General features: G+C 41.7%; 2 protein-coding genes across 2 annotated transcripts; one reads left to right on the plus strand and one right to left on the minus strand.

The window, feature by feature from the left end:
• The first annotated feature begins 69 nt into the window (after positions 1 to 69).
• On the plus strand, positions 70 to 11802 carry creld1b (CRELD disulfide isomerase 1b). The gene is made up of 11 exons (XM_030785056.1): positions 70 to 211; positions 1693 to 1815; positions 2088 to 2170; positions 2447 to 2557; positions 3423 to 3514; positions 4943 to 5122; positions 5672 to 5767; positions 7315 to 7398; positions 7633 to 7728; positions 9624 to 9764; positions 9943 to 11802. The coding sequence occupies exons 2-11, from the start codon at positions 1699 to 1701 to the stop codon at positions 10161 to 10163; spliced, it is 1221 nt and encodes a 406-aa protein (XP_030640916.1). The 5' UTR covers positions 70 to 211; positions 1693 to 1698; the 3' UTR covers positions 10164 to 11802.
• A 6450-nt stretch (positions 11803 to 18252) lies between these two features.
• Positions 18253 to 23686, minus strand: mbd4 (methyl-CpG binding domain protein 4). The gene is made up of 7 exons (XM_030785267.1): positions 23499 to 23686; positions 22660 to 23228; positions 21776 to 21835; positions 21478 to 21612; positions 19518 to 19667; positions 18688 to 18791; positions 18253 to 18371 (listed from the first exon to the last, which is right to left on the minus strand). Exons 1-7 carry the CDS (start codon positions 23684 to 23686, stop codon positions 18297 to 18299), a joined length of 1281 nt encoding a protein of 426 aa, XP_030641127.1. The 3' UTR covers positions 18253 to 18296.
• Between the last annotated feature and the right edge of the window lie 501 nt (positions 23687 to 24187).

The following is a 24187-nucleotide window of genomic DNA, read 5'->3' on the forward strand; positions in this document are numbered from 1 at the left end:
TACGAGGTTCTTGGGCTGGTTATCTGCCTACAGCTGCAGCGGACAGAAACAACTAGAATATCAGATGGCATCGCTAATGGGAGCTAGCCTTTGTTAAATGCAGTCGCCGGGGCCTTAAAATAAATACCCAGAGCTAGAAAAGGGCGTTTCGGGAGGAGTGTTTTCATTTAAAGCCGAACAGAGCTGTTAAACAGACTCCTGCGTTTGAAGCGTAAGTATGCTACAAGCTGATGTTACACATGCCTCACACGTCCGATGATTGCAAGTATTCCGCTACAAATGCCAAGCCGGCTGTCAGACAAATTGTGAACTACAAGCTAGCGTGACGGGATGCTTTGAAGTCTCGGACATCATCATCAACCTGGTTTGCTAGCAGGAACTCTGGCTGCGTCTCCACAATGCTATATTTGCGACGGTTTAGCTATTTTTTTCCCTCATGAAATGTTCAATTATCTGTTATACTGTTATTATAGATGATCGATTTAATCGCATGATTTTACAGTTACACATTCCTCTTGTGACGTGAGTCAGTGACTGTGACTGATCAACGGATTGTGTCAGTTTATAGTAGCATACGAGGATCTATTGCGAGACGTCCCAGTTGCTTGGTCCGCTCATTGAGGAAAATATTTTGTGTGCATCACACATAGCGCCAGCCTGCGACTCAGGCCTACGGCCATTTGTACTGTCGCTAACTGAAACAGCTGAACTCATAATTAGCAAAATATAATAAACAAGATATTAGCTGGTAAACCATTCTATGACAGCTGCATGGCTCCACTAATGGTGGACCTATTATTTGTGAGTCAAGGTGGATAACTGCATCAGATACAAAAATTAGCTATTGTTATAGACACAACAATGTTCTCAGGGCTTACTATGGTGAAGGTTTTACCATAAGGAGATAAACGATTGAAGAGCCAAAAACGATGATTAGGTCATCTCCCCAACCCCCCCTTCCACAGTCACCTCACTACTTATTAGTGCAGTGGTAGCGTCCCAAGCGGCAGCGTTTAATGTCGTCATATCCCATCCTGGTGAAAGGACAGTTCGTGCACTGTATTTCCTGTAGCTGTAGTGATGTAATGATCAAGTTAGACGAAAGTTCCAATAACTCTCTGCATGTCCAAACGCACTACAACTTCACAGTCTGTTTAGAGACTGGCCTCACCTCGGTCTATGAGAGAGCGTCAATTTGAGTTATTGTAGGGGTTAAGTTCTGTCCAAATCCAGGGAAATTATGGCCCCGAACAGTTTCCTATAACCTAGTGTACCTTAGGAAATGCACTTTGCACCACCCTGGCAGTGGTGCCATGCACTTTGCACCACCCTGGCAGTGGCAGCCCTGCCACATGGATTCACCAAATCATCATATTTCTCTTAACTTGAACTGTGCCTGGCTCTAACACTGTTGTGCTCTCAAAAATGATCGATTAGTTGGCTAAACTACACATTCTGTGTTGAATTTAGTGACATAACTCAAAAAGTTAAATTGTTGGTCTCTTTGAACTTATCTGAAGGCCACTCATCATTGTACTTCTAGACCTGGTTTTGTGCAGTCCTTTTAGGACTATGCCCCGTTAGTTCCTCCCCATTTCAGATGGAAGTCCTGTTAATGGCGGTTAACATGCTGGTCATTACTTTGTGGGCAGGATGCTGTTAACGGTTTCTTTCTTCTCATTGGCTTTGTAGAAAGTCATGTGGTGTTTGTGGCCTGCTGTGCCTGCTCTGGTGCTGTCCTCTCTGCTCTCCATGGCAACTGTACAAACTGCACCCTGTCAGACCTGTCGCAAACTGACTGAGAACTTCATCAAGGTTGTGTGTATATGTGTGTTTGTGTGTGTATGCTTGTGCGTGTGCGCGTGTGTGCGTGCGTGTGTGCATGTGCATGTGTGTGTATACGAGATGCATGTAATGCACTGAATTTTGTCTAATGTTACAAATTTGCGTTTGAGTCAGATCAGCTCAGTTGTGAGGTCTGTTTGTCCCAAATCAGATGTGACCTGCTGAGGCATTGATTGATTCATCCAAAACTCCTTCCGCACTTAAACGCTAAATAAAAATGTTTGTTTACCCGTTTATTTCAGGGCCTTGAGCGAACAGCAAATAAAAACTTTGGGGGCGGGAACACTGCTTGGGAGGAAGAGAAATTGGCCAAATATGCTCGCAGGTGGGGAGGGGCCTCATTTAGGGCCTTTAGTAATGATGAAACAGTGCTTCCATTGGATACAAATGGAAAGATACAAAATTGACTTGAAAAGTTGGCTAGAGCCCTTTTTTTAAGACTCTCTTTCTTTCCTTCTCTCTTCCCTTCCCTCAAACACACACACACACACACAAACACACACAAACACGCACACACACGCATGCACATGCACATGTGCGTGCGCGCACACACACACACACACACATTGCTGTCCTTGTCTGTGTGTGTGTGTGTGTACAGTGAAACGCGCCTGTTGGAGATTGTGGAGACTGCATGTGAGCCATCTGATTTTGAATGTAACAAGTTGCTGGAGCAGATTGAGGACCAGGTGGAGACGTGGTGGTTTCACAGGTGAGAGAAACCCTGTCCACCTCAAAGTGTGTGTGTTTTTATCCATTAATGAAGGAATCTCTGCCCTATGGTTGGTTTGCTAAGGGACTAAAACTAAACTAAAGACTTATCTATTTTCTCTAACCTATGGATAATATCATTTTGTTTTAACTGTGCAGTGGACATGTGTAAAGCCCTTTGAGTCTATAGATAGTGATACTGGGCTCTAAATAAACTTGTATTATTATTATTCTGAATGTGATATGATCTGTACAGTGATCACACAGTGGTGGTCTGGACCTTCCTGTATGTACATGGTCACCATTCTCATATGAAGGTGCCTGTTGTCTTTCACTTCTTTGACTTCGTGAAGAAAAATGTAATCCTGCCCCACAGTCACAGGTTTGCACACTGCTCCCTGTGGTTGTGAGATGTAAATGCAGTCCCAGGCAGGGTTTACCCAGCTGCGAGTGGGCCTTGGTGAATGTAACTAAAACACATTATTTTAAAATGACAAATAAAGTAAAACAGCCTCCCACATTGCAGATAGACCATGCTTACTGCTTGAAACAGTAACTGCAGTCAGAATTTTCCACCGTCTACCTTTGAAAACCATCCATTAGATAAGCACTCTAGCCTTCACAAAGGATAGAGAGAGTAGGATGGGTGTGACTGGGGAAATGCAGGGCTTGTACGTTAGCTTCTTCTCTCCTGTTTAGTTCACAGTCCTGTCACGTAGACAAGCTAGCTGACTAGACTGGAATCATGTCATGCCAAATTAAAAGAAAAAAGGAAAAATACACAGGTGATGCTGAATTGATGTGTTGGTTTATTGGATATTGTCAGTTGGTTATTATAATACACACAGTGTATTTGTCTTTTACAGACAACAGGAGTCTCCTGATCTGTTTGAATGGCTATGTATTGAAGAGCTCAGGTTATGCTGTCCACCAGGACGGTTTGGCCCGGACTGCGCTGGTATTAAAACACACACACACACACACACACATACACACACACATACTCAAACACATTTTTTCATGTTCTTTTTATTTTGCTTTGTGTCTTCTTTTTTACTGATTGTTCTTACAGAAGCTTTTTTGACATCCCCGTCCTTTTTCATGGAAAAGTGTGTCAGATAGAAAGGTTGGAGATTTTGTGTCTGTAAGACACAACCCTAGTTACCCTTACCCTTGTAAACTTGTAAAAAATTGTAACAAATCTCAAAATGGCCATTGTTTTTCTTCTTCATCTGACAAAGCACAGGTTTACCCAGCTGTCTGAGTGACTGAGGAACAGCACCCCCTCCTGTCTTTTTCCTCTGCAGAAAGAGTTTGCCTCACCCAGGCTTCCTGCAGATATATTTTTCATCTTTTCTCCTTTTCCCCTCTATTTCTAATGACCGGTTCTGGCCCCCACCCCACACAGTACTGAACCAGGATGTGCTGAGACATTCCAACAGGTGTCTGTTCTCAAACGCCAAGCCAATCACTCATTTTCTCCACACTCAAGAATTGTGTCGTACTACAAAGCCACATAACGGATTTGGAGTCGAACTCTATGTGATTAACAGTGATGTGTGCTTGGCGAGAAGCGGAGGAGTCACCTTTGACTTTGGCACTGAAGAAATCCCTGACAGGTCCAGTCTTTAAGCCCTTAAACGTGAATTTCCCGTGTAGGACACAACCTCAACACTGTGTGACAGGAGTGTCATCAGCCACAGAACAGATAACTCTACGTTTACTCTATGGCTTTATCTGATTCTTTTTCTGTCCATTTGTAACCAATTATTGACAGAGCCAGTTGTGCTTAGGTTTTAGATTTTCTGCCAGCACGAGTAAAGTAAATAAGGAAAGAACCTCTGAATTTTTCCCCAAACTTGTCTGTGGTTTGCTTTAGTTTATCTGGTTATCAGCATTTTGCAGTTATGTGACCCATAACTACCTGTGGTTGTCCTGCTGTTATTTCATTTGTGTTGCCGTTTCAGGTGTGGGTGGAAATGTTGTGAAAATGAACAACAACCGTTTGAGCCCTGGGGCGTACACTCACACTTATACTCCCAGTCTGCTATCCCCTTTTCTCTGAATCTTTTAACACCCCCCCACACACACACGCACGCACGTACGTACGTGCACGAATGCATCCTGAGCCAGACTCTAGTTCTCATGTCCCAGTAGATAATTAATCATCTCAGGTCGTTTTGCAGTTTTTACAGATCAGCTGCTGTTTTGTTGTATCAAAGTTGCTCTGTCATTCATCCATATCTTTATCCCGAGGGCTATACTGCTGCAGGAGAAAACATGCATGCATGTCTGTGGTGTACTCACACACATACACATACATACACACACTCACGCTGTGCTGTTGCTGCTGTGTTTCCCTAAATAAAAGATGTGTGTTTAACAGAATGTCCGTCAGGCCCTGGAGGTATTTGTGGTGGTTTGGGTCGCTGTGAAGGGGAGGGGACCCGCTTTGGAGATGGAGAATGTGTGTGTGACCCTGGGTACTCTGGCCCACTGTGTCAGGACTGCGCAGACGGATATTACAGAGTGAAGAGTGCTAATCATACACAACCATCCTGCTCAGGTAACCAGTCTCTCCATACACAAACTGACTGTCTCACTGCGCGCACGGACACGACCAAGAGACTCTGCTTAGGCCCCATGGAGATCCCTGCTCAGTTAAACAAACACAGAATGAAGAGATAAGGAAGTACTACCCCACAGTGGAAATCACTCCACTGACAGTTTGCCTTAAAGCAGGGGTGGTGGGGTGGACTAAAGGCCTTTGGCAACAGGGTGACAGCAGTTTCAGGGACACACATTGTGGATGTGATATGTTGTTCAGGCAGAAACTAAAACCCCTTTGGCTTGGGGCCTGTACCTGATGTTGGTTGTCTGTCTGACACCTGGAGAGGAGCAGGAAGAACTGAGTGACTTCAGTGTAAAGCCAAGAAAGTTCTAAATTCCAAGAAAGAAAAGAATATCAGAAGAGATCCAAAAGTAATCATAAATCAGTTTAGGAGATTATACCTTGTGGACATTTTGTTGCTGTCTGTGCTGACTATGTGTGGGTGTGGGTGTGTGTGTGTGTGTGTGTGTGTGTGTGTGTGTGTGTGTGTGGGTGGATGTGTAGCGTGTTATCATTCCTGTCGAAAATGCACTGGACCTCAAGATTATAAGTGTCTGGACTGTAAGCCAGGCTGGATCCTTCATGACAACAAGTGTGTCGGTAAGTAATGATGCAGGTAATTAAAAGCAGAAATCACTTTTTAAAATAAATATATATGTATAAAAAAACTTAAAAGACGGTCTATATATTTGTGAATCCATAATATTATTAGTATTATCGGTAGCAGTAGCGGCAGTAGTGGTATTATTTCATTAAGTTTATGACTGTCTATGGCATATGCAGTGTAACACTGTATGGTAAAATGATTCTACCACATAATAATAATTTTACCACAGTAATGTGTCTTTGCTTTGGGTCTTAAAATTGAGTCTTGACTGGACAGGGAAGTGTGTGACTGAGGGTCCCTCAGTAACAATCCATAATCTGGGTAATCTGTCTTCCACTGTAACCACCACACATCAGCTATACATCTCACCCGTTTATGGATATTATTTCAATACAATGCGGTCTCTAAAATAAAGTTAACATTAAACTAAGAGAAATTCATCAAATGTTTGTGTTGAATGAAATATTGACAGAGTTAGGAATGGTTTTACAGTAGTTCTGACTGATCAAGGAAGGTGTATTTAGGTAGAAAAGACTTGAAGGTTGAAGGTTGAAAAGGTAATCCATCAGTATGAGGGTCCTCACGTCTTTGAATAGCTGAGAAAGCTCATAAAAACACAGAGAGTGCAGTTATTCCTCCTACACGTCAAAACCTCACATTCCCACTCTGACAGTCCACTTCATGTATATTTATGTATATAAAATATATTTTCTATTTATAGAAAAATATATATATTAGATATATTTTTAAGGTGAATCGAGGAAACACTGTCATCTCTTTAGGCTAATATTGTATAATAACGTTATAATATGTAATAAGATTGTTCCCAAATAATATTCCTGAAGAATGTAGGGTACATACAAATATGCACACTGAGTGATGGAGATGATGGCAGTAATTTAGGGTAGAATGGAGAGGGTAATTGAATGATATAAACATTTCACTGAGTTTTCGGAGCGGTGTTTCCCTGTGGCATTAATCTGGACCTTTCAGTGAGCCCATGTCCATGCTGACCCTGCTCTGTTTTATTGCCATAGAGTTTTGATCATGTGTCAGTTGATGATCAGATGAGATAAACAGGATGTTTATGACAGAAGGAATCTTCTGGGACACTGACTGTCAGATCACAATCTGTTTTGCATAAATCACCTTGGGTCATATTCAATTTAACTCTCCATTCATGCAGAACGCACATGTGATTGGCGGAGCTGCAGCATCAAAGCTGGCGGCAACTAAAACATAAACATGCCATGCGTGATTAAAGACAGTTTCACAATGTCATATCTATCAGTAGAAATGAAGAAACATATGAAATTTCCCAGGAAAGTAAATTTCCTTACGTGAGACATCCAATAAGTAAGGTGGGACATTGAACCGTCAAATATTCCATAGTGTGTGTGCGCATGCGCGCGTCTGTGTGTTTGTGTATCTGTGTGTGTTTGTGTGTTTGCGTGTTTGTGCGTCTGTGGGTCTGTCATGCCATGTTGTGTTGTTTCATTGTATGTGTGTGCGACTCTCTCTCCTTCTCTGTGTTTTGTAGATGTTGATGAATGTGGTACTGAACTGGCTCGCTGTCCATCCAACACATACTGCTTTAACACAGAGGGCTCATACGAATGCAGAGGTCAGTACTGCTCACAACTCTGTGTGTGTCTGAATCTGTCTGTCTGTCTGTCTGTCTGTTTGTGTGTGCCTGTGTGTGTGTGCCTGTGTGTGTGTGTGTGTGTGTGTGTGTGTGAGTGAACTGATATCCAGCCTGAGTATGTGACTGATATTGCTATAGGTGACTGTGTTGGTGATAAAGAAGTGTGTAATCCTGTGCGTGTCTGTGTGTGTGTGTGTGTGTGTGTGTGTTTAGGTTGTGACCAGGCCTGTGTGGGGTGTATGGGGAGTGGGCCAGCCCGCTGTAAGAAATGTGCCCGTGGCTACAGACTCAACGGAGCTAAATGCCTTGGTGAGTTCAGCACCATTTTGCAATATCATGTCACCTTTGTAAGCAGCTTTAGGCTGAATGTCATATTACCTGCCTGCTGTCATGCTCCAGGTTTTATCTGTCATCTCTGCATTGTTTGCATTTTGTACTGCCTACCTGCATATCCTCTTCTTTCATAAGTATATGTGTGTGTCTTTCTTGTGTGTGTGTTTTCACCAGTATATCTTGATAATGTTGTTTTTATGCAAGGCGGGTTTCAAAAAACATCCACAAAAAAACATACGTGATCAAAACAGGGATGTTTTTTACATTTTTTACATGAAGCAGTTGTAGCTGTTTTGACTGCTGCAATGATTGCAAAGCATTAATTACAATATGGGCTATATTTTCGTACTGTTCAAATACAAAATTATAAGTACAAACTACATTACGTACTACATACTAATAAACCAATAATACATACTATATAAATATATTTATAAATAAATAAAATACAAATATAGAATGTGTATATAAATATAAAATAGCATCTAAAATATTAAATTTTAAATATTCATTGCAAATAAAATGTATATAATTTTATGTATATACTGATATATGTAGTTTATGTGCTGTGTGGGGCTTGAGTAATGAGACATATGTGTTCAGTGTGTAAGACTGTGTGTTCTGTGTGTCAGACAGAGCTTACGGATAGTTAGATGTGTTACAGGGAAGCTCTTCCTGACCTCCAGGTTCTGGAAGAAAAATAATCTAAGTCAGTTTCCATCAAGTGAATTTGCTGCAGTTACACCTTGATATACATTTTATACCATTACACATTTTCCTTACTGTTTCTGTACATTTAGGATGCTCTGTGTTTACTGGTGATAGCTCTCAAAGTCCTCATTAGATGACAGTGTTTTGATGGACTGATTTAATTTTTGGATGTGAGAGGTTTTATAATACGCAAATTCTTATGAGAAACCCAGTGAGACTGTTCCACTGGAATGATCTGCGTCTTGTGTCACAGTAAATTTTGAGATTCATAAATGGAGATTTTGAGATTTGTGAATGGAGATTTTGAGATTCATAGATGGAGATTTTGAGATTCATAGATGGAGATTTTGAGATTTGTGAATGGAGATTTTGAGATTCATAGATGGAGATTTTGAGATTTGTGACTGGAGATTTGAGATACGTGACGAGAGGTTTTGAGATTCGTGAATGGAGAGTTGTCACAGCCTGCACCTCAGTTTGGACTTTTAGTTTGTCATGTCTTTGTCCGCCTGTTCTCTGTCTGTCTCCGCCCCTCACCTGTTCCCGTTTGTCTAATTATTAACCTTGTTAGTTTCTACCAATCCTGTGTTGCCCTGTTTAGTTCTCCCTCTATTTAAGTCCTAGTGTTTTCCTTGTCCTTTGTCTATCGTTGTTTGTGTTTTAGAGCACACTGTTACGCTGCACCTTTTTGTTACCAGTTTTTGTTATTAGTTTGCACATGTATTTTGATCTTCGGTTCCAGTAAAGTCCTCCGTTTTTTCACCCACATCATCGTGTCTTTGCACTTGGGTCCTGCACCACACCACCAGCGTGACAAGAGTTGAGATTCGTGAAGAGAGATTTTGAGATTCGTGAAGAGAGATTTTGAGATTTGTGAATGGTGAGTTGAGATTTGTGAAGAGAGATTTTGAGATTCGTGAAGAGAGATTTTGAGATTCGTGAAGAGAGATTTTGAGATTCGTGAATGGAGAGTTGAGATTCGTGAACGGAGATTTGAGATTCGTGAATGGAGATTTGAATTTTTAGCAGCAGAAATATGGTTTCCTATGCATTTTTCTTGAGGATTTTCTGTCGACTGTTCTCCTCACCACAGAATTCCAATCTTCCTATCTCAGTCCAGAGATGCTAATTCCATAACTCTCTCTCTCTTTCTGTCTCAGATGTGGATGAGTGCCATGAGAGGGCGATTGCCTGTCCAGGGCTGAATGAGGCCTGTATAAATGAAGAGGGCTCGTTCCGCTGTGAGTGTGCCGATGGTTTCATACGCAGAGACAGCATCTGTGTGGAGAACACACCACCAAGTGAGTACACACGACCCAGCTTAATACACACCGCCCAGCTTAGTACACACCACAACACCATCCATTTAATACAACTCACAACACACTGTGCACATTATTCAAGGCCCTTTAAGGATGTGTATATTTAGACATAATTTCTCTTTCTCTCCCTCTCTCTCTCTCTCTCTCTCTGGTGCAGCGGGGCCTGAGAAGGGTTTGTTTGATGACATGACGGACGATGAGGTGCTGGTTTTACAGCAGATGTTTTTTGGTGTGGTAATCTGTGCCCTTGCTACGCTCGCTGCTAAAGGGGACATGGTCTTCACGGCCATCTTCATCGGAGGCGTGGCCGCCATGGCTGGGTACTGGCTCTCTGAGAAGGGTGACCGCATGCTGGACGGCATTCTCAAAGGACGCTAGCCCATTGGACACTCACAAACCAAAACATGGGCTTGACCAATCAAACATGAGCCTACCTGGCAACATAAACTTGAAAGGGGGATGGGTAGGGAGAGCAGAGGCGTGGCTAAGGGAATGCCAGCAAATCAGGGATAGTCGGGAGGGGATGTTGGGAGAGTAGGTGTGGTGACTGTAGTAGTGATACAGAATCAAGGGCTGGACATGTAGTTTTGAATATAGCTGAAAGGAATATAGCTAAAAGTTTAATAATGCTAATTATGGGATGTGTTTCAAATGTTGTTTTGATACTTTGCCAGAAAGTCATTTTTTGCATGATTTCCATACACCTGCAACGCTGTTGATCCGTCCAGATCCTATTCAAAGGGCATATCTGACTGTTAGTTCACTTAGCAACCTTCAGGAGTGCATCCCCTCTGGTCTCCATGTGCTCTGGTATGTCATCTTTAAAGGACAAACTCTTTTTTACGCTACAACACACTCTTTAAATGCTCTCTGTTAGAGTCTCTTTTCAGTTATAGCATTTCATTTTGAGTGGCATCTTTTGCTCATATATTGACAGAGTTGTGATGAGAGAGAGAGATACATACTGTTTTCACACCAACAACAGTTCTCATCCCCTTCTAATATCAGAAATCTCTGATTTTAAAATATTACCCAAGACAATAATGGTTATCTTCTGAAGTGAATGTTTCTGACTTAACTGATGTAGTCCTTCCAAAGTTTATAAGGAGATTTTAAATGCATGAATTTCAGCTTGCCAGAAAAATAGGCAGTTAGCCCATATACAAATGAAATGTATTTACTTGGTATGGAGATGTGAGATTAAGACTGTTCTGTCCAGTTACTACTGCAGACGTAGCTATGTAACAGTTCTATCAATCTGATATTTTAAGTCAGAATGAAACGCTCTGGCTGAACAAAGTTGGCTTTGCAGACCTCCAGGCACGATTGACAGCGTTTCAGGTCAGATGAAGAGATGGGGAGACTTGGGCAGAATATCCCTTCAGATTGATTGACTGTGTGTGTGTGTGTGACGTGTGCATGTGTGGTATGGTATGTCAGGGGATCTACATGGTTAGAGATACTGAGCAGATGGTAGTAAATCATGATCTTTACTTGAATCTCTTCTGTTGGCTCAACATGAAGCATGGCGATGCTCCACAAACACTTTATCTTCATTCTTTGAAACAACATCCCCGCATTTTTCCCAAACTCACTGTAAAAGGCTCCTCTCTTACAGCCTGAAACACACGACACCAGGCTCCCCTGGGTCCAATGGTCCAGCTCCACAGGTCTGAACAGAGAGCGGGACGAGACTGTTCTGAAGTAAATGAGGAGGAACAGAGAGGATACTGTATGCAGAGGACAAAACCCATGGGAAAACTAAAAACGAAAAACAAAACAAAACCCCTGAAGAAGAGGAGGAGGAGGGAAAAGAGAAGTGAAGATGTCATGTGACTGTGTGTCATGTGACTGTGTGTCAGGTGACTGGGAGTGCTGTCCGACTTCCAGGACTCAAAAGCTCAGGATCCTTTTTTTTTTTGTTTGTTTTTTGGATAAACTGTGAAGCTGACACGGAAACACCTCCTCATGCATGAGGTACAGAACCATCATGGACACCTGTCTCATCGTCGTTCCACTCCCCCCCCCCCCCCCCCCCCCCCGCCTATTTTTTCTTAAAGATAATAGAGCAGACCAGAAATAATGTATTTTATTAAAGCTGTTCTTGTACAAAGAATACGTTTGAATCAGCTCCTGTATCTGTGTACTGTAAAGTTAAGACTTTAATTTAGTTTAATTTATTTTAATTTAATTTATTGCTGATTAAATGTAAGTGAATGCAGGAGTGACTGCATCTCACAGAAACCAGTTTTGTGTGTTTCCATCCAGTTCAGGCTTACCGTGTCACTCAGTATGTAGATGTGGTTTTTATCAGCGCCAGAACACGTGGCTCTGAATGTGGTCATATCCACATCACCTCCACACCAAGGCTAAATGTCCTGTCTCTGTGTGTAGTCTACGAATGTGCATGTCTAAGACAGACCTGTTTTTAAGGTTTATCTGTCCTAGTTCTGCACTGGTTTCTGTAATAGGTTTGTTTGTGTTTTTTGGTTTTTTTGTTTGTTCTGTCTGCTCAGGTATAGATGCAGCATGCTCCGATCTCTTGCTGCTGTGCCCGCTCATGTGGTATTCACAGATGTCTGAGAATGGACCAGGCTGTCTGTGAGAAGAATGTGTGATAAACTGATCCACTGGGCGTCAGGAATGAAATATGTTATCTGAGTTTCTGTGCTGATCTAGAGGAGCTATGTAAAACTTTACACTGGACAGTGCACACACAGACCACAGCAGGCCCTCTCACACTATTCCTCCTTTTCCTGCCTGTCTGTGTGTGTCTGTGTGTGTCTGTGTGTCTGTCTTTGTGTGTGTGTGTGAGAGAAAGAATTGTTGGCACTGCATGTGTGTTTTTTTATTTTTGAACCTGCCTCATCAAATATTAATACAGTACAAAGTATGCTCTGTTTTACAATTATCATTAAACAGAAACCAGTTTATTCTCTCTGATTTGTCTCATGTTATGTAAACGTTGCACTGTTCACAGTTTGTGTGTGTGTGTGAGAGTGTGTGCGGATGCATGTCAGAACACATGCATCACCACCATATTTCACTACTCACTCATTGCACTACCTGGGCCTGCTCCTGAGCAGTTGTATTAGTGTAAGGAAGCAGCTTAATTTGCTTACTGTTTGTGTCAAGTGAAATGTTAACATGGTTGTGTGTGTGTTGGTGTGTGTGTATGTGCATGCGCACTCCTATCTCAGCGTGCCACTCCAGTTAATGGGGTTGTGCTGTAGTAGTTCTCTGTCTTTCTGCGCCTCCACAGAACGAGTGAGGGCTCTTTCCCTCCACAATTGCTCCATCAGCTAGGGAGGGAGACAGAGAGAGAGTAGGAGTTATAACAGAAAAAAACCCACAGAAATATAGACATTGTAAAATAACTGACATACACATTCATTAACTAGAGGAGAAATATACACATTGTAAAATAACTGACATACACATTCAGTGAATAGAGGAGTTTTTTTTTATGCTATAGGGAAATTAGTTTTTAAAGTTTCTGTCAGACTTGATGACACCTCTCTATTGTACACCATGGGTCATCTGGTTTACATATCATAATAAAAATAATGGATAACCCGGTTGATGAAGCAAAGGGTAGGATAGTTGCTTTCTGACTGATGAGTGAAGACATAATTTGGCTATAATTTGGTTAATATAAAAGAATAGAAATGTTTATCACAATGGTAACCACTTTTCTGTCTTTTCTTTTTTCTCTCTCATCTGTCCCTGGAGTGCTGTATTGGACTCAGTTGGCCTCGTTGCAACACACCCCCTAATCTGTGATTTGTTTGTGCACTGGTTCCCATTTGAAGGCTATACTGGATGCCATGGCGCATGGGTGGATCCTGCCTGGCCCAGGCCTCCAGGACATAACGCGTGAGTGTTGTTTGATTCGCTGAGGGGATTAGTTCTAAGCCAGTTTGTAAAGCAGTGCTGAGGAAGGCGTTGAGTCACAGTTCCACAGAAACCCAGAGGAACTGCCTTTGTCATTTTACCTTCCATGGTACTGTTGTCCTTGGAATGACATCAAACCTCCGGTTTACATTCTACAGAAGTGAGTGTCTCAGGGTTTTATGAAATGACATATCACAGAGAGAAATGCCAGTGGAAGCTAGAAAATCTCTACCTTTTCATCATGATTCTTAGTCCTGAGCAGATCTAACAGCTGCCACAAATGATTCCAAACTGATGTTCCTGTGTCAGAGGAGCAGGACAACCCTGTTATAGTACTGAGAAAGGAATCTAATGCTCTTGGAATGTTCAGATCAAATTTGACTGGCTTGTTTCCACTATGTGAACATGTGTATGAGAGCACATCTGTCTTAAGGGTGTATATGTGTAGGGTGTGTGTGCCTCAGTGTAAATTTTCTTTGGCACAAAAAGGCCTTGGACTTTCCAGCAATCACATTTGATCTGTCAGATCAGATTTCACTCGCGCTGCTTTTCTGCACCTAGGTGTTTTTACAGATACATTAAACTGTTTACATTCCGTTTCCATTTTTGCCCCAAATTGCTTTAGTTTCTGATGTTAATAAGAATCGAAGTACTGAAAAACAAACTGAGTAAAATGTTTTGCACTGATGTGAAATTGAAAACATGTTAAATTTGACCAAACATCCCTGAAGGGCCCATTTTTTCTTTGCCATGTGAGAAGAGTACAGTGGGATTTGGTGGTTGTTGTTGGTTGCAGGTTCTGATGTTCCATTTCAGGTGACCTGTTGCCTGGTGATCTGACCTGTCAGGAGACTGGGCAGATATGATACTGCACTCATCTCAAACCAGTCATCTGTTTTTACAATAAGAATGAGTCAAAACCCCTCCTGCTGAGCAACTGTATTTCCCCACAATTCATTTAAAGAAGGGGACCCATCTCCTCATTCATTTCTGTGACTTTTTAAAAATAAACATACACAGGAAAGTTCAAATTACAGTTCACCGAATTTGGATTTGCATGTAATAACACCATGTAATAACATCAGAAAACATATTTTGAATAGAGAGATTGTGTGGAGTTTCTATTTTAAATAAAGCCCTGCGTACCCTTTTGTTTTCGTCGCGATAGTGCGCCATTTGTTTGGTGTGTTTCAGGCTGCTCTCGCGCTCATGGCACAGAGGCCCGTGATCTGCCTCCTTGAGGACCACGCTCTCTCGTCTCTGACTGGTCAGTCTCAGTCTTTGCTCCGCCCACTTATCCTCCATCTGTCTCTTGAGATACTCTCGTAGTTCTCTCCTATCAGAGAGTGATAACGACTGTCATTCCCAGCCTTTGACTTACTCAGCCCGGTGGCTCTCCTCTGAAGACACCATAACTTGACTCATGTTCAGTACAAAGGCACTCTTTTATTCTAGCGATGTAAATCAACCCCTAACCCATTATCTCTGCCCCTGTCTACAGTTAAGGAAGATTCAGTTAATGTTTTAATCCTATGCTGTAGAGTCACACATACAAGGCTGTTATGTCTTTGTAGTTCAATATAATTGCAGGTAGAAATATATGGTGGTAAACTGTAGATGAGTTTCTGCTCACCTGTATTCCTCTCTCTCACTGCTGGAGCCATAAAACGGCTTTCTCCAGTGCTGATGGTTCCTGTAAAATGTTTTGGTTCAGTTAGAGTACATGGAAACGCACACTGCTTGCTGAGCCTGTTTGTAACGGTTACGGTTGGCGCGTTTTTGGAAAGCAGAACCAATGTTTACATTTGAAGGTAAATTGTATCTACTGACTGATAGTATTCCCTCCGCTGTAGGAACAGCGCCCTCTGCTGATTGTGGTGGTGAACAGTAGTCGTCTCCAGGCTGACTGTGCGCTTGCAGTGTGGAAATGGGTGCAAAGGGTCAAGCCTGGGGCCAAACTAGGCAGAAAGAGAAAGTTTTATATCAAACTGCAACAATCCTATCTCCAACTGAAATCTTTTCCAAAATGTTTACATTTGTATCTGATAAGCTGTAAGGGCTTCTAGAGTTTTCTTTTTGAATCTCTGTGCTTCTCCAAACCTTTGTTGTTTGGTATTTCAGCACTTCCTTTTAACAAATGCATTCATCTCCATAGTCCGGGACCGAAGATTGACAGGTATATTATGAGTTCTCATTGCTTCCTATCTGCCACCCTGGAAGGCCTGTCACTAGTGTGAAATTTAATTGTGTCAAAACCGACATCTTCCTTGTTAACAGCAAAGAGCAGTTTGATTATCTGTGTGGCCTTTTTGTGCAGATGGGACCTCATTTACTGTTCACATGGCCTCATGGTGTTTATTATTAACCCCTACCTGTCCAATTAAAAGCACTGCTAATAAACCCCATTGCTCATTCACCTGAGAAACACCACCTGTGGTTTGTACTGTCCCTTTCCTGCCCTGGTGATGCTTTGGTGTTGTTCACGGCTCTGTCACTTCCACACTCACTCACTGTAGTATAGGGACTGTAGCCTGGTCTATGTCTTATCAGTCAAACGAAACTAAGCTGCCTGCCCTCTCTCTCATAAGCAGTCACACCTGCACACTGCGTTCACATAGATACGGTTACACTGACTCCCTGTATAATCTCAGACTGATCCACCTCCCTCCTGCTCAGCCAGTTTGCTGTTATGCTCTTCATCTAGGCATAGTCTTCATCAAGTCCACACTTATCGGCAGTGTCCACTCCTCTGATTAAATTGAAATACATCCATTCCAACAACACAATAATGCTTATTTAGTTACCCACACTTTTTTCTGATCTTAGTGTAGTTACTTTATTTGGTAACACAGATGCCATGTTCCCAAACCATGTAAGAACAACCCCCATGACCCCTGCCCTTCATATTGCCCACCTCCAAGACAAAACAACAGTGATGGCGAAGCTTCCAAGGTGAGTGGCAACCCCTGTGGATCACTGGGATTGGCTCAGAGTTCAATACAAACCTGATTGGTTAGTGGAGGGGCAGGGGTAGAACAGATCAAAGGCAGAGAAAACGCGGAGATTACGACAGTCTGCCGTGGTCGTGTTGGAGACGGACCTGTAATCCGCATGGACACGGGGGTGCATGCCAGGGAGACTGTGGCTGGTACAACAGGAGAAAAATGAAAAAACCCAGAAAACAAGCTGCATTTCATTTAGTTACAGGGTCAGTCACTGGGATCCATGCCCTTTCGTGTAATGTTAGGGTCTCTAACCAAAAACCAGAACAAAAAAAGTCACTTCCTTTATAAACTCTTTACATAATCCTGATTAAAGTAAAACTTTTTAAACCTTTAATGTCTCCACTTTGCAAGTCACAAGAGAACCCAACACCCAGAGTACAGCTGCTTTCCTGTCTTCCAGACATGTTCCTCTTCACTCAGACTACCCACCCGCTTGAGTGAGGACATATCTTCTCTAGTCTTCTTAACACACTCTAAATGTATACTCACATAATATTTACAAACATATAGCTTTTGTACAAGTAAACAAATTGCTTATACACAGAGGATACACCGCGAAGGGATGGTAACAGTGGGAGATTTGTTATAAATAAATAAAATGATGAAGTATTCACTCAATATTGCGAAAACACATTCAAGAGGTAATGAGACTCTAACTCCCCGTCTTGTTTAACTACCTCAGATAGTCTTCAGGAGCCAGCTTCTCAAACATCAGTATGTCATTCCATACAAACAGACAAAAATTGTGTGAAAAACCTTACGCAGTTTCATTCTGAGGGAAATGTGGAGTTCTGGGCGAAATCTACAGGAAACAGTTTGTCTTCGTCCACTGGAACAAACTGCTATTTTCTGATTTTTGAGCTGACATGAAGTTAAGTCTTCATTTTGAGAGGTGACTTTGTTTGGAGAAAACTAGCGAGTGTTCTACTGTGGTTGCCGTGGCACCATTGTGCGGACCCCTGCCATGCAACGCTACCCACAAAAAAAACAAAAACAAAAGAAAAAAAACCCAACCCAACCCAACAACATTTGCATATGTATTGTCACATGAAAAATGATTCCACTCTCCTGGGTGAATGGGTCCAATTTCATGTGGCTTGAAATACAAGAAAAACACGAGAGAGCTGAACGTTTACAAGACCATAACAACACCTTTCCCCTCTCCTCCTGTAGGCTGCTATTCTTATTGTTGTTCCACAAAACTGTCCAAATCTGCATGTATTATTTATGTCATTAAAAAACAGGACAAAGTTTGTAGACATTAAAAAAGGTCATTTTATTTGCTTATTTGTAACTATCATTAGTGACTGACAATAGCTTTATTCTTTTACACAAAGTCAATAAGAAAATCACAATTTCGCAGTAGTAGAGGGATATACACAACATAACCTACACAGGAAACTGGGAACACTGAGGTTAGGCGAGGGGGCAGAGGGGAGGAGCCTACATAAATGAAACAGTTGGACCAATGACATTTTATGCCTTCTCTACCTGCTGTGTCCAATTTTCTCTGTAGTCCGACATATCACACCTGTGCACAGAAAACACACAGCACTGGCCCTCACCACAACACATCAGAAACACCAGGCTTCACTCAAAAGCTTCACTAAGGTCACATCCCAAGTTTTTCATGGTTTTCCCAGAGCCAGGCGTGATATTTATTCAGTTTGTGGTCACTGGGTGTAACCTGAAAAAACCAACAACAAAGCAATTACTTAACCAGTTATGCTGTCATCCAGAGAAGCAAAGATCTTGTCATGCTCAGAGATTACACGCTTTTGTGAGATTAGGATTACATGCCTCATCAGTTATTTGTGAGTTGAAAATATGAGCCAACTAATCTGTCCTTCCTGTTTTGTTTAGGGAATGAACATGAAACCCCTTGTTGATGAAAGTCATTTTCTTGCACTTCAGGTCTCACATGTCAGTTACTGTTCACTACCTGATAAGGTGTTAGTCTGTACATGTGTGAGTGTTGTGTGTTTTATGGCATTTCTCCACACCTGTCTCCACTCCTCCACACAGAAGATGCGGTAAGAGTCATTACCATATTTGCCAATGCCGTGGAGTTCAATGGGGTAACGCCAGGGCTTGGTAAGGTACTCATCTATCAAACACAGAGAGAGAGAGAGAGACAGAGACAGAAACACAGAGACAGAGACTTCAGTACATCACTGGACTGTCTACCCTGTGTCGGACAAACACACATTCTCATGTCCCATGGTTCTTTAGTATGTAACCACATGACAACCGTATGGATTTTTTTAAATAGAAAACAACACTGACTGTGGCCTTTTCTCACCATGACATTCAGTCATATTCCCATGCATATGTGGCTAAACAAACTCTCAGTCAGTTCCCTGGAACATCAGGCAAAATAGAGAAGACCTCTAAAGTCAAACTGATGGAGTTCCTCAGAACATTAGATGACCAAACAAATGAAAAGCTTAAGAACACAACCTCTGCTGGTTGCCACTACAGCAAACACAAGTGCATTGTTAACAATCTGGTTTGTTTTTTCCTCTTGCTCTTGTCAAAACTGCTATATTTTTGGCGCAGGCTGATGTTTTTTTTTTTTTTTTTTTCACTGTTTACTAACCATTTCATTCAGGCTCTTGGCCACATTAACGTTTGTTTCTGCTGTTTCCATTCCTGCTGCACGTCAAAGCCTCTCTAACCCTTCACCAAGTCACTCAATATTTCAATGTCTTCCATCAAATGTTATGTATTACATGAATTCACTGTGTTTATGTTAATGTCAAAGCAGCTCAGTACATTTGTTCAGATATGTGCTGTTGAGCAGAGACAAGTGTTGGTGACTGAATGCACTGACCAGAGAAGCGGATGAGGGTTTTTGCCCTTAGCGTGTTTAGGCCGAGGGGCTGCAGCAGTTCTGCCACTGGCTGCCAGTCGCTGTCCCGCACCACCTCAGGGGTGGGGTACTTCTCAAAGAACTGCCACAGGACTGGTAATGCCATCTTACCTACAAATAACACACACACATCACATCACATCACATACATCACACACTAACACACACATAAAACACACACATACATCACACACATCACACCACACACTAACACACGCATACATCACACACATCACATCACATCACCTGCTAACACACATCACAGCACATCACACACTAACACATTCATCACACACATCACATCACAAACACCACACATACACACATCAAATCACATACTAACACACACATCACACATACCAACACACGTCACATTTCATCACATCACATCACATCACATCACATCACATCACATCACATCACATCACATCAAACATGTCCTCCCTAGAAATCACACCCACACACATACATAACACAGTAACATGTTCGTTTTACCTGGAAATGACACGCTAACACATACACATCACAACCTAACACACAGACACCACACACTAACACACACACTAGAAAAGCCAGGGGAGGTTTTTACAGAAATGTGCATTACCGCAGAGTTATATTACAGGTCATATTACAGAATCTTTGTATTACAGCATATGTGTAGTGAGAAACAAACATGTCTTCACTCTCCCCTATTACTGTTTAACTACGCTATAATTTCACCACACAGTGTTTTTTCTTTGAACCATAACTGCCATGCAGTACAGGTTTCGGCAGTTATATTTGATTTCAATCAGTCAGATATGAGTCATGTTGTAAATCAGACAAAAACTGCAAAGGACCAACTTAACAATATGTTGCACTAGAGGGGTTAAGGTACCGAGACCGAACCCTGCAGTTCTGTAGCGCTCTGTTCAGTTAACATTCAGCCCTCTTCAGTATGTACTTAACCACAGGTTGTTTTTTTTCCACCTCAGCCCTTCTCATTACTGTCTTTTTGTTATTTTCTTTTGGGTTTTTTTTCAAAGTGTGTACCAAATAACAGGGAATACATATTTTTAGTACAGGAGAACATTCCACACTGTTTGTATTTTACCATTAAGAATGACGTTTATCGTAATTTGACGCCAGTATGCAGTTTTGTTTTTCTTTCCACTTCTCACTGTTCAATAATACATCTGCCACGCTCGTCATGCGATGTGCGTATGTCGACCATTTTACATAAAAACAAAATGGGCCATAAATAATATGTTAGTTTGAAATACATGAATCCAGGTAAACAAATAAAGTAGATCCAGCCTCTAGGCTTCTCTGAGTGGGAACTTATTTTTCGTACATTGAAGAAACCATGGTCCGAGCAGTTGGTTGTCATTTTGTGGTCGAACGACAAGTTTAGTTCTCTTATACTTATTCTCTAGAAGAACTCAAAATTACTGGTGCACAAACTCTATTTTCTCACATTCATTTTCTTGAAGAAGAACCCTTAATTCAAATGTTCTACTGTTCAGACTGATAGTATTTCAGAAAATTATCATAGATAAGAGCCTTAAAATAACTTTTGCTCAAGTTTAGGGGGTTTTTTTTATTCTTATTTTCGAAAAGAAGAACCTTGAAACAAAAACTCCCAAAGATTAGTTTTCTTTCATTCTCATCTCTGAAGAGCTTTGTTGCTGTTTATTTTAAAATTGCTCTTTGTGTTAAATTTATTCATATTTCAGTTAAAAAGAGAGAAAAACTTCTGAGTTACTGTTCTCCTAACATTTGTCAATTTTAATGACAGTTTCAGTGTTTTTCAAGCTCGAGAGCAAATTCCTGTTATGGTGAATGTCATGAGACTATTACCATAAAGAAAGGCATAAATTCATATTCGGATCTGTGAGCGTCAGGGGGAAAGAATTAGAAGAAGCCTGTGCTTGTCTATTACCACTGGTTTTGTTCAGGAAGATTGTGGCCACCAAAAGCTTCCAAGGGTTGTGGAACAGGGTTTCCTGGACCAGATTGAAGGGGGAGCGAGGGGGGGTCCATTTCCTTAATGCTTTCCGCCTGGGGGGGCTCAGGTCTAATGGAACAGAGAGGAACAGGTGTAAGATGCAGGCTGCAGATCATGGTGGGGTGTATGGTGTTAAAAGCATTGAGAACATTTTTGTGACATACAGGGATTGGTTTATTCGAGATCTAGAATCTCGATTTCTGCATGAAAACAATGAAGGGGGATGACACACCATCTCTCCTCTTCCTGAAGTATGGACTGGTCCTTCGCTTCTCTTTCAGCCACTTAGTCCCTACATCAACAAACAAATGAGGAAAGAGAAGAATTTACCCATTCAAACCAGTACACTTACAACAGCCTGCCAATTACAATGCTACAGTAATTACATGCTGTCTTAGCTTGTCACTAAATGAAGAAAAGTACTGGTACTGAGACTGGGGGAAAGTTTGTTTGGCTCTCATATAGTTTAGAGATCACAGTTTAAATGCATCTATGAATGAAGCTTTGGTAAGTTTGGTCAAGGTGCAACAGCTGGGACATTACATCCCCATTGGTGTAGAGACTGTGTGAGAAACAGCACTAATACAGGTGTGTTATAGTTACGTCAGTGGGGAATTTGCAAGTATGTGGGCTAAAAACCCAGTTTTTATGCACACTGAAGTCATAAAGCTTTTCATTACACAAATTTCCCCACAAAGATTTTTAGATTTTTTTAAGTATATACCTGAAGGATTTGCTCATTTTTAGACAAGAAAACAACTAACCCCGAACAATACAAATGCAGCTGTCTCTGTCACGTACTCTTTCTCTTATAAACATGATCCAAGCGTTTTGTTAGCTTTTCCAGATACTCTAAGTAAATTCTACAAAACTCCTAAAAAAAAAACCCTTAGCATTCACACCCGGTTGGAAAAGTTAAAAGAAAGGTCAACAATTTGTTAAAACACAAATATTAACAAAAGGTAGAAGACTTAGGGCGTAATGGATAAATATGCCAGTTAGATATCTGATATCTAGACTCTTATGTAAACACACTTGCATCTCAGCAAATAATCAAGCAGTCATTTAGCTAGGTGTGTCACTGCAGGTGCTGTGTACTGCCTTAGACACACTCACCCATGTGTGTGTCTCTAGTGGGGGAACAGTGCCCTCCTGTGCCTTCATCCCTCCTCCACTCCTCATTCTTCTCTCCTCCACTCTCATCACCTGTCTCTCTCTCACTCCCATTCTCTCCTCCACTCTCATCACCTGACTCTCTCTCACTCCCATTCTCTCCTTCACTTTCAGATGCAGGTATCAGTAGTAGGGTTGGTATTCCAGTCTTAGCATCTTGACTAACGTCTTTCACATTTGACCGCTGCTCCGTTTCATTCCTCTCCTCTGTTAGTCTTTCATCTGGTTCATTTTCCCCCTCACACTCTCTCCCTATGTCCTCTTTATTCCTCTCTTCATTTTCCATCAGTTTCTGTTCATCTTTCAGAGCCACGTGTGAAGACAAGTTCTCAGCAGAGTTCTCTTTTCGTTTACTCTTTCTCTTCCCCTCCTTCTGTTCTTCTTTTGGTGCCGTCTTGTCATTGTTTTTTGGTGCAGTGAAGTCAAAATGGCTCAGCTGCAGGTGCTCAGCTCCCTGTGTGTGGAAGTAATTTTGGAGCTCTGCTCGGGATCGGAACCTCTTCCCCTGAGGACTACAACAACAGCAGGTTACTCCCCTAGCCTCCATCCATACACCATTAAAACTGAGTAACAACATAGACAACTAGGCAACAGAGTCTTGCCAGTTTGACTGATTAGGCTGATGTGAAGCTGAATGCATTTAGTCAAACAAGAACTATGACAAGCTTCCCTGACTGTCTTCCTAATTTTAACCATTTCAACATTTTTTTTTATCTAGATAGATAAATAGATAGATAGATAAGCAAACAACTTCATTGCAGTAAGAACCGTGCTGTTCTCACCTTATAAAATAGACGTCCAATTTACCCGCACTCTTCCCACTTTTCCTTTGCCTCACCTCTTTGGTCCAGCCGGGTGGTATGCCCCCGTTGTTTGGGTCACTGTATTCAGCAATGTCCCCGTCTCTTCTGACGTTTATCTGTTTGTCAACCGGTTGCAGTGGCCCTGAATCTATGTCTTCGTCTGTCATCCTCATCCTCACTTTCTGATTTAAATCACTAAAAAGAATTAATCGTGTGTTTCACTATGGTTTGGGTTAAATGAGAACAGTCTCTCGACGCAAAAACCCAGGCAGATCGCGGGAAAGTATTGACAAAGCCTGACTGACCGTACAGGCGCCATGAAGCACAGTTCTCCTGATGACTTTGTCAGTTGTTCATTTATGTCTCATCTATCATTCCAAAATACAATTAATCAACAACCGCCTGATCCAAAACGGTACATTGGAGGAAACTAATTAGAGTATAAATTACGCTACTTGGATGTTCTGTATTAAGCAGGTTGCGAGTGACGTTGTTAACATCCGTCTAGACAGCTGAAAGTCCACCAGAATTCCATCTAACGTATTCATGCTCGATTAAAAGTTTACACAAAACGGCACTTATAAGTGACTGTGTTCTTTGAGACTACGATCAGTAACATTCACATTTTACTCCAAAAACACCTTCCTTCCTGTTTTCAATCCCGCTCT

Source organism: Chanos chanos, chromosome 9 (genome assembly GCF_902362185.1).
Source record: "Chanos chanos chromosome 9, fChaCha1.1, whole genome shotgun sequence".
NCBI lineage: Eukaryota > Metazoa > Chordata > Actinopteri > Gonorynchiformes > Chanidae > Chanos > Chanos chanos.